Genomic DNA, 14713 nt, shown 5'->3' with positions numbered 1-14713 from the left:
GCCAACTAGTGAGAATTTTTTTAAAAAAGAAAAAGAAAATGGGTTTGTTAGCTTTTGATTTCTACTTTATTTTTTCTAGATTTTTATAACTATAAATTCTCAAAATTCATATATCTTTATAAGCATTTGGGATAGTTATAGATTTTTTTTTAAAAAAAACTATAACTGCTAGAAACTCTCTTAAACAGGTCAAAGAGCAGGAAGGCATAATCTAGAACGGACACCAATTTTTATCATCTATAGGAATTGAATTTGGTTCCTATAAAATCCTGCAAACGCTAGCACATGTCGTGTTCCAACTTCCAAGCAGTTTCAATTCCATTTCATCTAGGAGTATCAAAATTGGTTGTCTGTAAATACATCGAGTGTGGAGTGGAAGGCCAACAAGGGCAAAGCATAAGATCATCTTTCTCCACCTTGACAGATTATCATCAGAGCAGTGATCTCACATCACTGCCAAAGGTTGATCTGGCGAGCTCAAGACAAATGATCCATGGCATGGAGCTGATGATTCTATGTGGTGTGCTAGATCATGGCTACAAAGGGGCTTCTTGTTCCAATCAGATTACTCCTCTGCAGGTGGCGGTTGGAGCGCAGAGTTTCCACCAGATTGTTTAGCTGCGAGCACCTTGTCCAAGGTCTCGTCGGGTACCTTGATTCCATTTGTCTCCATTTCTGCTACCACCGCAATGGCCGCGTCGATCTCCTCCAGATCAAGGCACAGCAAGATCGCCTCGTCGTACAGAGGGCTAAGTCCAGGTGCATAAGAAAAAAAAAACAAAAGAAGGGAAGGTTTGTTAGTACAGACTGTCAAGCGTGTAAATTTTGATTCAGAAACTACAGATAACTCTGTTGATGTGGGCTTTAAGCAAAGGTAAGAACATGTTGACAGTGTGTATAAGCAAAATATGAATCAAATCATAAAGAATAGCCCAAACTTTTTAATTCTATTTGAATAGACAAAAATGTAAGCTAAATATTGCAACAATGCGGCAGCCTACACATGTGTGGATCAAGAGCAGTGGTTAATCCAGTGCAGCATGAGCTACAGATCAAAAATATGTCTTAGGAGTTAAAAATTGTAGTTTTGTTATGTTTTGTTATAAATTCAAAAAACACATCATTATATGGGCTTCAAACTCAAAACTTATATAGCAACAAAAACATCACTAGACAGTCGGACTGATTTACAAACGGAAATCTTTACATATATATGGAGAGCCCAAAGTTTTACCTTCCAAATTTGTAGCCAAGGCTATGCGTTGTTTGCAATATTGTCATAAATGCAGACGGGAGCGGCACTCTCATTGCAGCCCGCAATATAATGGCACAATCTCCAATCGTTGGGGTACCACCAAGATCTATCACCTGAAAGTTAACATAACAGCCATATGACACAATCCATAATTCAAACATCAACAATTTTGGTGCAAGCTCAAAACCCTATCATGTCATAACAGGCTAACCTAAAACAATAACAAATGTGATGTAAACTGAATATAGTAATGGAACTAATCTCAGCATCCCATAGTCCACAAAATCCACAGCTCCATAAGAGAAGACAGTTAACCAAACAGAACCACAAAGTCCATGGAGCAATGCCAGACAAAGAGACCAGCTCTAAAACTTTAGCTATAAAGCTGAATACCTTATGCATTATCTTGATAGCCAACTCAACCTCCCATTCTTGTGACCACTTGCGTGGCATCTTATTCTTTATCTCTCTTTCCCATGTCCATCCCCAAGCATCTGCAGTAGTATACATATCTGACACATCGAACAACCTTGTCTCACGCATAACCTTAAAAGCTTCAATTGGGTCTTCAGGAAACCAATCTTCATCATCATCAATCTACAAAGGCAGGAAATGACTCAAAATTTGTAATGATACTGAGAGATTAGCTCTTAGTATCATATGTAGCTGATGTAACAAAATTAGAAGAAAGCAGAGACTTTTCGTGATTTATTGGTTACACTATACAGCCTGCAAGTCCTAGAGGATATGTTCCAAAACTTAAAATATTATATATATTATGTACAGGTATATTCCTTACATTATGTTCCTTTATGTTGAATTTAAGTTGTTAACACGACATGAACCATTCAATTGAGATGATTGCAAGCATCAGATCAATGGGAGAATTAATTTGCAATAGAAAGGTCAATCAAGAGCCATTGCATACAATGTTGACACATCACTTTCATACCTCAGGTACCCTTTTTGACTTCTTTGATGAAACAGATGTCTTTTCTAGATCCTTTAATAACTGGACTCCTATCATTTGAAGATGCTGCTTGGGTCCTTTCGATGGTTTGTCTTTAGTTTCATCTCCGGCTTGATTTTCCGTTTGTTCAACAGCATCCTCCTCATCGATCTCATCTTCTTCTCCTTTTGTGGTATCATCGTCGTCGTCATCTTCGTCGTCATCATCATCCAACTCATCGTCATCTAAATCTGCATCTTCTTCATCATTAACTTCTTCACAAAGATAATTCCGAGTTTCTCCCAGGAAACGCCGCTTCCAAAACTCTGTATTCCCATCTTCTAGCTTGATTCGTGAAATCAATTCATCTAACTCTTCATCAACCTATCAATAGTGTTGTACTTTAAAACTTCAGCAAAAAATAGCAGGTAACATTTCTCACATGATAACACCACCAAATAGGACTAATGCAGTAAATATTGTCAACTTACCTCTTCCTCATCTTCCACAGGAGGAACCCAAAGTGGTATACCACGTGAACGATTGATTCTCCTAGCCTTTTGAACTCTCTGGTAAAGTACCTGCCTAGTTCCATCTGTAGGCAACCCTTGTGCCTCTAGCTCAGTCTTCAACTCAGATACTACCATTTTGCTAGCTGCCTTGGGCTTAACAACATTTTTCTTTGGCCCTACAACTAACTTTTTTAGTCTTTCAATAACTCTTCGTACATCATCTTCAGATACATCACCTAAAATACCAGGGCCTTCATTTCTCAATGTTATTAGAAGTTTGCGATGATATAACTTCAATTCCTCAAAGCAGCGCTGTTTAAATGATGTCTCTATTGGATTTGAATAGGCAAACCCAAACTCATCTGGATCTAAGGGAGTTTTGCCTCTTCGAGGCACCCAGCGTTTGCGCTCACCAGTAAGACCTCCTTCTTCAATATATCTACAAAGACAATATGAATGAAAAAACTAATGCACATTACATAATTATGGAGTGTTGTTGGCAAATATGAATATGTGATTGACAAAAACTGACTTGTCATCTTTAACAGTAAAGTAAGAACCTAAACCTCTCAATCATACCTGGCAACATAATCAATTTCAAAACCAACATCAGCTTCTTCTTGTAATGGTTCTATCCAGGTGCTCACCAACGTGCGATATTTTCTGTTTAAGATCATTGCTCTAGGTGCAATAGTCTGACCATCATTAGACATTGCCTCTAATGCCTCAAGCAACTCATCAGCTCTTCCTGGTTATAAAAATAAGTTACCTGCTCAGGAAAGTTTTAAAGTTCATAATAGTGCAAAGTCTCCTAAAACTAAAAGTATGGAAGACAAATGATTTATATATTGAGTACAGAATACAGAAATGGAAGTATGGAACTACTGTTGTAATAAATATAACTATGTAATTTTCACGGGTGTGTTTTGATGTTATGGGTTCCTAGTGCCAAGAGCTGTCAAAATAAGAGATTATAACCAGGAAAGTAAGAATTTATAATTAGTTAATAATGAGGTTAAAAGGAATCACTCCACAAGGTATTACAAACTATGCATATGCACACAAAGAAAGGGATGAAATTATAATTAAAATAACCACTTCCATATACCATCGTCTGCCACAGGACTTATGATAAGAATAAGTCAACCATTTCAGACAGTACTCAAGAATAATTATAAGAATATGCCACAGGACTCCACATTTCCATCTTAAGTACTGCACAGAAGGGACAATGCTCACCATCAAGGCATAGAGATCGCAGATAGAGAGAAAGCGGATCACCACAATTTCCTTCATTATATAAAACTTTTGTTCCTCCGGGGATTCTCCGTAAGGCACGGAAATGCCTTATTGCTTCATTAACCATAGAGTACTTTGTGAAGCATTCCACTAACAACCTGGCAATAGTTGCTGATCATCAGAACATTGTTTTCCAAGAGAAAAAAAATTGACAAGGATAAGAGTAAGCAAACAAGAATGGCTATTGACATTCAGAAGTCAGACTTGACAGTGTGCTTGCCTCCTCATTATAGAGTAGACTATCAACTATTCTATGGTGGCTTTGGTATAATTTTGTAAGATTGTAGCTCTGTACTTACGCATATGTTCTTGCATTAGGCTGAATACGTTTGTGGTCTTCCACCATCATCCCTAGTAATTCGGCCACATCTCCTGCCCTGAAGACAAAAACACATTATTTTTAAAAAAAAAACAACATATAGCATTCTCCTGAAAAAAATTCAAATATGTAGCAGGGATATAGAAAATGACAAAAAATAAGTCATGTGAAAGATATCTGTCTTCAAGTATCTTGATGAATACTGGAAAAAATGCTGGATACAGCTATGGTTTCCAGTTTTCACAGCTTGCTTCTTCTGAATAGTTTTATGTGTTGAATATAATATCCAATAAGAAACAACAAGTTGTTGCCACTTTTAGAGCTTTCCCTTCATGCTCCATGGAGCTATGGCTATTGGTATGCTTATTTTACATCATCAAATCATTGGGTTCAAGCAGTTGACTCTGATGCTAAAATGAATTCAGCATGAATCCATGATTGTATAACTGTGTTGACAACAGACTAAATTCAAAAGGAACCAACAGAACATAGCAAACAAATATTGCAGAGAACATCTCTATTAAGTGTACCTGTCATAGGATGTAGCCCTAGTAAATGCCTGTATGACCCAATTGTAGGACTCGGTATCTGGTTTCATATAACCTAGAATGATAAAGTGAAATCAGTATAGACTTTAGTCAAAATCCCAGGATATGAAGTCATAAAACATCAAGATTGCACATGTCAATTCTTCAACAAGTTATTTATAGCGTGAAATCACGCTGTTGATAAACTAAAAAGTAAACAAAATAAATAATGACACCATAAAAGAAGACCAGTGTAAATGATGGCTATACCTTCACCTCCATATTCCATGTTTTCGAATGTTGCAAAAGCAATCTCAGGAATTCCACAAGTAGCCTGAATGAAATACAAACTTTTATGTAAAGGAAAAAAGTGACTATATTTGTAAATATGAACCGCAATAAGTATGTTCTTAAAATAAACCAAACCTAGTTTTTCTTTAGCTACGCGGACTGCAGGCGTGTGTGTGAGAGAGAGAACTAGTATAGCACTTATATATTCATATCACCAAGTGCAATAGATGCACGATGTGCAGTCCGTGTGGAGCTCATATTCTATTTGGAAATTAATTGACAGGTATTTATTTCTTTTTCTTTACGAAATGCTGATAGGTTAGCTAAGCAAATTAAGGCAGAAAAGAAACAATCATAAGTATGGCTATTTTGCTATATGCAAATCAAGCTCATAGTATCACCTGCACACTTAGGAGGCAATTGAAATGGAATGTGGTTGCCATTCTTCCAGAAGCTTCCATTTTGTATGCAACTGTTAGAGCATTGGAGTGATCTCCAGCTTTACAATCTTCTTCAATCAAAAGATCATAAATTTCATCAGTCCCTTGCAAACCACCTTCTGTTCCTTTCAGAAATACTGTATTGGCGTCCTCCAGATAGTTATTATTGACTAGTTCCTCTGTTCCATAGAAAGAAGACTACTATGTCATTAAAATTAATAAAAATAAAATATGAGATGCAGAGCGATTTACATACCTACAAGAATTAGCCAAGCCTTGCGAATATCATACTTATATCTTTCCATAGCAGCCAGAATCTCCATGCCCCTGGTAGCAAGACCCTTCTTGGCAAAAACACGGACTAAAGCCACAAATGTTTCATGTAAAGGGCGCACCCCAGAACTTAGCTCCCTTCTAAGAGATTGCATCTGTATCAAAAAAAGTATAGCATTATCATTTTCCTAAACCTGTGCATGTATCTCATAGAAGAAATCATTATCTAAAAAAATCTCATGGAAGAAATATAGTTATGTTTACTTCAAGTACACTTATTATTCATGAGATTCAAGAAAGTTCTGCGGGAACAATTAAGCACCTACTATAAACTTAGGACATGTAGGCCTACAATAAGTTTAGATCTATCACCAAAATAAATCACACAATCAAAGATTAAACTTATTACAGGAGTGAATCCAAAACAAACAGTGCTCAGCCACATGATTGGTGGCTTAATACCTGTACACATTTTATTGTTCTTTTAAATATGCCTATCTAGCATTTGACATTAAATCAGATATCAAAACAAAACATGTGTTATATACAATCTATTCTAGAAGATGATTATAAGGAAGAAGTTATTCATGTATTGCATTTGCGGGAGATGGGATCACGCAAAGTAGGGGGCAATGTTTGCCCCTTGTGGTTCTAACACCATTTAGTACTTGACTTGAAAAACTGTTTTCTTTTACCTTGTAAAAACTTGACCAACCTAGGAGGAACTAGGTGGTATTTTTAATTAAGAAGAAATACACACCCAGATTTCTTTTACCCTGAAAGCTAGCTGAAGTTTACTATTTCTGTTTCTGGAACAAAAATAGGTTCCAAATGCTCGAGTAAGATACACCAGATACAAGCTTTACGAATCTGTGCAACATCCAATCAGCTAATTAACAGCAGCCAAAAGACATACTGAATCCTTGTATAAGTTGACTATACTGCATTAACTCCAATATATTATGCATCAATCCCAATATCAGATTAAAAAAAAAACTAGCATAACACTAGATTCATTCTGAAGCTTTGCAAGGCTACAAGGACAAGGCTAGCAACTTTTTTAAATAAAAAAAATGGGGGTAGGGACATTTACTAAACGTGATACAAACCTAAGTCAATCCTACAATAACGACGTGAATGGAGAGTTTAAACTTAGCCTATCCTCAGTTCCTCACCACCCGATAGTTTGAGGGCTTGCAGAATGCGGCTCCACGTTGCACAAACCCATCACGGAACATTCAAGCAACTTCTCACAATGAACAACATTTTCACTGAAGTAGACCACCATGGGATCACAACTCTGCGACATAAAACTCGACCAACAATTGCCAACCGCGGAAACGCTCAATTCCACAACTCAGCACAGACACCGAGAAACACATCGAGTGGACCGCTCGCATTTCATCAAACACGCGGGAATTCTCTAAATCCCACACAATTACAGTAACAGTTTCGCTCGCATTTCATCAAACAAGCGGGAATTCTCTAAATCCCACACGATTACAGTAACAGTTTTAAGATGGTTGGGTGCACTTACGGCGCCTTCCGCGTCGCCGGCGAGAACGTGGGCGGCGACGAGGCCGTGGAAGGAGCGCGGGCCGGGGGAGAGCCCCGCGGCGACCATGTCGTAGATGGCATCCGCGACCCCCGCGGCGTCCGCGGCGCGCGCGCGCTCCGCGAGCTGCTCCAGGAAGGCGAGGCGCAGGCCCTTCTCCACCGCCCCCGCGGCCGCCGAGCGGTCGCCGCCGCCGCCGCTCCCCTCGGGCAGCCGGCGCCGCCGCGTGCGGCGCCGCTCGGCGAGCGCGGACGCGCGCGTGCTGGAGGTGGAGGCGGAGGCCGCGCGCGCGCGGGGGAAGCGCGCGGCGGCAGTGAGGGGGAAGGCGGAGGAGGGCGGCGCGGCGGGGGCGGAGGTGGAGGGGGTGGGGGTAGGGGTGGCCATGGTGGCCGCGGCGGGGTTTAGCGGAAATGGGAGTTGGTGGGTTTTTGGATAAGGATACTTGACAATCCAATATGATACTCTAAGGTTGGATCCAAATTTTAGTTTTTTTCCATCACATTAACCTGTCATACACAATTTTTCAGTCACATCATCTCTAATTTCAACCAAAATCTAAACTTTGCGCTGAACTAAACACAGCCTAAATGCCATTTGAAGTATCATCTCCTCCTCCATATCTCTTTCACCTCCAACAAATCATATATATTACATCATCTATATTCCATTATACTATATTTTAATAATATCTACTAATTAACCTAACTTACATTTGTATTTTAAGATATATATTTTTTAAACAACTTAATTTTAATGGTGTTATTTATCACTATAATATTCCGAAATAAGTAAATTTTAACAAATATTTTTTAATGGATAATTTTTAATCGGAATTGCTCGCTGGCGCCCGGGGAGAGGGAAAAAGTCAGGCACCCCCCCTCTCCACGTGCACGTGCCTCCGGGCCCAATCATGTCTCCCTGCCGATCTGCCATGTATCTCTACCACATAATCCATTGCAATAAATCACCCACATATTTTGGAAACCCTCTATTAAGAGAATTTGTTTCATTTGTTCTACCACAAATGTTTCACATAGTGTACTCACAATGTTTCACTATATATAGATCTAATGTTGCAGTGAATTGAAACATTCTTTTGCAATAAATCACTTGCATATTTTGGAAACCCTCTATTAAGGGAATTTGTTTTATTTTTTTATTCCACCAAAAATGTTTCACCTAGTGTACTTACAATGTTTCACTATGTATGGATCAAATGTTGCAGTGAACTGAAACATGCTTTCACTATTTGCTGAAACATTGTTTTTATATAAGGTAAAACAACGCTCGATTTAAATGATTGAATTATTTTCGATCTAGTTAGTGAAACAATTCCGATATACTTGGTGGAATATCGTGCAACTTTTAAAAATAATTTAATAATAAGCTAAAAAATTCGTCAGAATATATCTATGTGTGGTCTTGTTTTAAATATTTAATTGCAACGAATTTAATGGTGCAATTGGATCGATTAATAATTTAAGAGAAAAAATAGTTTAAAGTGGTTTTGCACGTATACGTGGCGCAGACATCATGCTGAAGTCAGTGCCCGATTTTCCCTCACACCATCAGGCGCCTGATGCATAGGCGTCCCCATTTTTAATTGATATATTTAAAATAAGTGAAGCATTTTTTAAGGGTAAGGCCATGTTTAGTTCCAAAGTTTTTTTTAAAACTTCCAACTTTTTCATCACATCAAAACTTTCATACACACAAATTTACAACTTTTCCATCACATCGTTCCAATTTCAACCAAACTTCCAATTTTTGCATTAACTAAACACAGCCTAATTCTCTCCTCCTCTGCTACTACTACTTAACATTCCAGTGTATCCAAGACAGGAGTGATTCTGTTCTACAACGAACAATCTAAAGAAAGAGCTCGAGCAGAACGGGCGGCTTCTCATGCACCTTCTTGGGGCTACTGTACCGTGGCAGCAGCGCAGGTGGTGGTCCGGTGGCCGCCCAGCACCTGGAACAACGGGAACGCCTCATAAGATCCTTCTATACATCTTGAGCAACGATGCAATGTGGCTTAGTGTTTTTTGTCTTTTGGCTTCAAACTATCTTTTTAACAAGAAAAATGGTCTCAACTTTTGATCTGCATATGAATTTAGCTAATATGTTTTTTTTGGGTAAGTTTTGTTTGCTAAGTTGTTTCATCATTGTTGCAGCTGTACATCCATTTGATATATTGCCTTGAATGGTTCCGATGTTGACCACTTATAAAAGGTACAATGCATCTATAAATTTCTTTTTTTTTTATTTCCTATATGTCGGGGGTTGTGTCATGCAGGCGTCGGCCATGAGCAAATTAAGGTACTCTTATAATTGCATTATATGCTCAATTTGTGCCATTTAGTGTGGAGCACTTCGAGTATATGAGGAAGATCAGGTAGATGGTAGTTGTAATTCTACTTCCACCTAAAATCACTTTTAAATGTTTTTAGGGGCAATTGCTTATTTGATCCCGTTTTAAAGTCTAATTGCCAATTTGACCCTACTTTTTTTAGTTTACTTATTTGACCCTCCTTTTTACAAACGAACCTGCTATCTGACCCTATTCCGTTAAGGTGAGTTAACGGTGTTAAATTATAGGTAAATAGTCCTTTTTGCCCTTGCTTATTTGAGCATGTTATATCTTACTTGTTTGACCCTATTATGTCACAGGGTGTATATATTCAAATATTTTGACATATTTGTAATAATTTTTACATATGTTTCATATTGAAGACAAGTTTGACATATTTGCCATAAATTTAATAAATTTGAATCAATTTGACAGAATTTTGACTAAATAAATTGAACAATTATGGGCCAACCAATGTGCAGAGAATGAGAGAAAGCAGAGTCAGTGACCACTAATCCAACCAAGGTGCGTGTTGTTCATTGTGGGCAGTGGCTGAGCAGAGCATGAACACATCATGGCTGTGGTATGATCTAGCTCTGCTCGCTTTCGTCATCACCGAGCTGCGGCCTCTGCGTCGTCGTCGCCGTCCACCGCCAGCTGCGGCTTGACACATGTTGCAAGGTTCACCAAGAACGACGTGTACACGATGGGGCAGGCGGTGCCGACGACGCATGCGACGGCGAAGCCCAGCCAGGCGCCGTCGAGGAGCAACCACGCGAGCACGTACGCCGGCGAACAGCAAATTTGGAACGTCAATGTTCCATTCAATTCAATGGCTAGAGTCCATTGGGTGACGTAGCTTCATGAGAGGATAGCAAAATAACATTTGGAACGTCAATGTTCCATTCAACTGCACTAAGGGCTTGTTCAGTTGGGTCGTTTCCGGGCGGAATCGTGGCCCAATCCCCGTGGATCACCTCGGCGAGGAAAAAATTTCGGCCCATGTGAAATTGTGCGTTCGGTTAAGCCCTGCCGTGGATTTTAGCCCGGCCCACCACGGGGTTTCCCTCTTCTCTAGGCCCGGGAAAAATCATCTACTCCTGAGGCGTATAGATGGCTAAAAGGCCCGAGGCCCGACGGCCCGGCCCACGGCACGGCGTTTTGGCCCGGCCCAAGCACGGCACGACCCGTCAGGGGTCGGGCTCGTGCCGGCCCGGCCCGACCACCGGGCCGTGTCTGGGCCTCTCCACCGGCATGATGGGCCCGGCCGGACGGCCGGGCCAGCATGGCACGATGGGCCGCAGGCCAGGCCCGACACATAAATAATAGGGAGTAAAAATAGACATATTATATGCCACGGTCGAAAGAATAGGGACGTAAAATAGACTTATTTTTGCTATATATATATATATATATATATATATATATATATATACACACTCGCAAAAATGCTCGTGCGTTGCAATGGGTGAAAAAATTCCAATAATAATATACGTTTTCCATGTATAATGTTTGTATCGATCTTTGTTGGCTACGACATATCATAAAGAAAATTGGAACATTTTCAATGTAATGTTTTAACCTCGACGATGGCAACCTCCCAATGATCTTTCAATCTCATTCTTGCAACTAATAATAGGATCAATCAAATTCTACACTATCTCACACGGTCAAGTCTAGACAAAATAGAGTCACCATGACTATTCTCATAATAACAATTAAAAATTTATTTATTATTTTTTTATATGATATGCTATCAAAAATATTAGCTATACTTATCAAAGTAGTCTGATAATTGCATATAGAATCATACAGAGTCTCCAATACAGGAGCAACATAAGCTAGGTAGGAGATGGAAAAAATCAAGGATCCTATCCGACCCAAGCCTTAGATCAATTTGATCTTGTTCTGATAAAACCAAGCCCAAACCTAAGCATCCGCACGTAAGAACATTCACATAACCGCTTTGGAAAAACCAACCCAATGTGGAAAAACCAAACCAATGTGGTAGACGATGGACGATACGAACCTTTCTCATGGAATGTTTTTTTTCTCTAAAATTGGACAATTTTTTTTTCATTGCACAGTGCGAACCAGATTTTTTTTATAATCTTAGATATTTTCTCACGTTGGGTCGGATAAACACCGACAAATTTTTATAATAAACGGATGCTAGCTCCCGGAAGCAGTATTTTTTTTATAATAAACGGTGTTTTTTCTCGGGAAGAGTCGGATAATTTTTTTCAGTTCGATTTTCTCGCGTGGATTCAGACGTTTTTTCCGATTCGCTTTTTTATAAACAACATTTTTTTTGGACGGTTTTATTTCAGAGTGGTTTTTTATTTCGCATTGAGTCGAACTTTTTCAAACCATTTTTTTATAAAAATATGTTTTTTTCTCGTGTTGTGTCGGGTGGTATGTTATTTACTCGTGTTGAGTTAGGTGGTTTCTTGAACCGGATTTTTTATAAACGATGTTTTTCTCGGTTTTTTATTTTTTTTTACTGGAGTCGGACTATTTCTCTTTCTTTACGGGAGTCAGATTTTTTTTTTACGGACGGAATTTCTTTTCCCTTTTTTATCATAGTCGGGCGTGGGAGGTTTTTTTTTTTGAGTCGGACATTTTTTTTTACGGACGAGACTTTTTTTTTTATCTATCTAGTACGACAGTAGTTGTTTTTCTCGCTTTTGATTTTGAGTCGGACTTAAAGATTCTGGCATGCGTGCATGCGCCGTGGAAGAAGGAGCAATGGGATTAATTCCGCATACCATTTAATTAGGGGTGTATTAGAAGTATCTTTATGGATAATTATCCATAACTTATGAGTACCTGGTTTCTTTTAAGGAAAAAAAATCGCCCGTGAAAGCGTGGACCCTACTGAGGCTAGAGAGCGGCGCCCGTCTCGATCCTTCCGCCCGCCCTTATCTCTTCTTTTTTCCAAGCGTCATTTTTCCTCTTCCTCTCTACTCTCGGTCTTCTCTCATCGCTCGCCTGTATGTCCTCTCCACCGCTGCGCATCTCCACAGCCGGCGACGCCCTCCCTCTCCGCCGCTCCCCCTCCCCCTCCCCCCACCGGCGGCACCCCTCCCTCTCTGCCCCCTTCCTCCTTAGCCACGGCCCAAGGCGGCGAGCAGCGCCCTCCTTCTGCAGGCGACGCCCTCCCCCCAGCCGGCGGCGCCCTTTCCTCAGCGACATCATTGTCTTCTCCGGCACAGTGGAGGCAACCCCTTCCGTTAGTGCCTCGGCGACAACATCCTCCTTGCGGCGCACGGTGGGGCGCTCGCCAAGCCGCCACGACCTCGGGGCAGCGGGTGCTTGCCTCTGATGTGAGTAGTGGCGCCGGTTTTTTTTTGTTTTCTGGGATGATTTTGATTCAGTGCCGTTGAATTTGTGATTTTGTGATTCTCTTGTTTCTTTGCGTAATTCTTGGATCGGATCGGATTTGATCTCTTGTTCAATAATCTGTATTGCCCGTACATGACGGGTGCGAGCTGGTCGGAGCGAGATGCAATCTCGCATACTGATACGGATGAAAAAATTCCTAGGAAAATAAAAAAATGGATTGAAGCGGACTTTTCTCCTTTTGTTTTATTTTTTTCGTCCTTTTTGGTTATTATTACGGACGATATTTTTTGAAATCCGACAGATCCTTTTTTTTTCCACCCGATTGAATCGGATCGATTTTTTTATGTTTTGTTACCGCGTCGACAAAATCGGATCGACTTTTTTTTCGCCCCTGATTTTTTTTTTCACACGGACGACGGAAACAACTCATACTTTTTAAGTAGCACAAAAAGTAGCATATATATATATATATGTATATATATATACTATATACTTATACTACTTAAAAAATAAGAAACGTTTTCTTCGTCCGTTTAATAAATAAAAAAAAGCGAAAAAAAACAAAAGAGTCCGATTCCCCTTGGAAAAAAAGATCGGATCCTTAAAAGGAAGAAAAGAAACTTTCCTTCGTCCGTTTAATAAATAAAAAAAAGCGAAAAAAAAACAAAAGAGTCCGATTCCCCTGGAAAAGAAAGATCGGATCCTTAAAAGGAAGAAAGTCCGAGAAAAAATACCGTTTAAATAAAAAAGCGAAAAAAAAGTCCATGGATAGGTATGAATCGAATTATTATAACCGTTTAAATTCGCTTTTTTAAAAGTTAAATTTAACTTTAAAGTCCGACTCCCCCGGTGGAAAATAAAAAGGAGAGAAAAAAACAAAAAAAGAAGAGAAAAAATATCTATCGCAAAAAAAATAAAAAAATAAAAGGGCGTTCGACTTAAAAAAGTCTGACTCCCTATGGAGAAAAAAAAGGGGACAAAAAAAAAAAGAAAACGAACTTCTACCTTACAAAAAAACGTTCGACTCCTTAAAAAAAAAGTCCGACTCCCTCGAAAAAGACTTCTCGAAAAATTAAAAATATTTTTGCCGGTATTTTGGTACATCATTCGTGTATGGGTCGGTTTTAAATTCATTCGCTTTTGGACCGGTACTTTGTACGTCATCCGTGTATAGGTCGGTCCGTGTATAGGTCGGTTTTAAGTTCGTTCGCTTTTGGAAATACAGATCCGTATTTGAGTTAGGTTTTAATTTCGTTCGCTTTTGAAAATACTGAAGGAATCGTATAACTCGCATGCTAATTTGAGACGATCTGATTTCTAATTGCAGCTCATGATTTTCAAGCTGTTTTTGCCGATACCTTGGTACATCATCCTTGTATGGGTTGGTTTTTTAAATTCGTTCGCTTTTGAAAATACAAAAGGAGTCGTATAAAAAATCTCTTTTAAAAAACTCGCATGCTAATTTGAGGCGATCGGACTCCTAATTGCAGTTCATGATTTTCAAAATGTTTTTTATGGTACTTTGGTACGTTATCCGTGTATGGGTCGGTTTTTAAATTTTTTTCGCTTTTGGAAATACAAATCCATATTTGAGGCAT

General features: G+C 39.4%; 1 protein-coding gene across 1 annotated transcript; it reads right to left on the bottom strand.

Annotated features, from left to right (window-relative positions):
* Positions 1-291: 291 nt before the first annotated feature.
* Positions 292-7810, bottom strand: wsl3 (white stripe leaf3). Its single transcript, NM_001381864.1, has 13 exons — positions 7403-7810; positions 5849-6020; positions 5554-5771; positions 5132-5195; positions 4865-4937; positions 4315-4392; positions 3956-4113; positions 3296-3464; positions 2696-3155; positions 2208-2588; positions 1649-1852; positions 1235-1368; positions 292-749 (listed from the first exon to the last, which is right to left on the bottom strand). The coding sequence occupies exons 1-13, from the start codon at positions 7802-7804 to the stop codon at positions 566-568; spliced, it is 2697 nt and encodes an 898-aa protein (NP_001368793.1). The 5' UTR covers positions 7805-7810; the 3' UTR covers positions 292-565.
* Between the last annotated feature and the right edge of the window lie 6903 nt (positions 7811-14713).

The sequence above is a fragment of the Oryza sativa genome, chromosome 10 (genome assembly GCF_034140825.1).
Source record: "Oryza sativa Japonica Group chromosome 10, ASM3414082v1".
NCBI classification, from domain to species: Eukaryota; Viridiplantae; Streptophyta; class Magnoliopsida; order Poales; family Poaceae; genus Oryza; species Oryza sativa.
The sequence above is the reverse complement of the archived record's forward strand: the minus strand, read 5'-3'. Positions and strand labels throughout refer to the sequence as shown.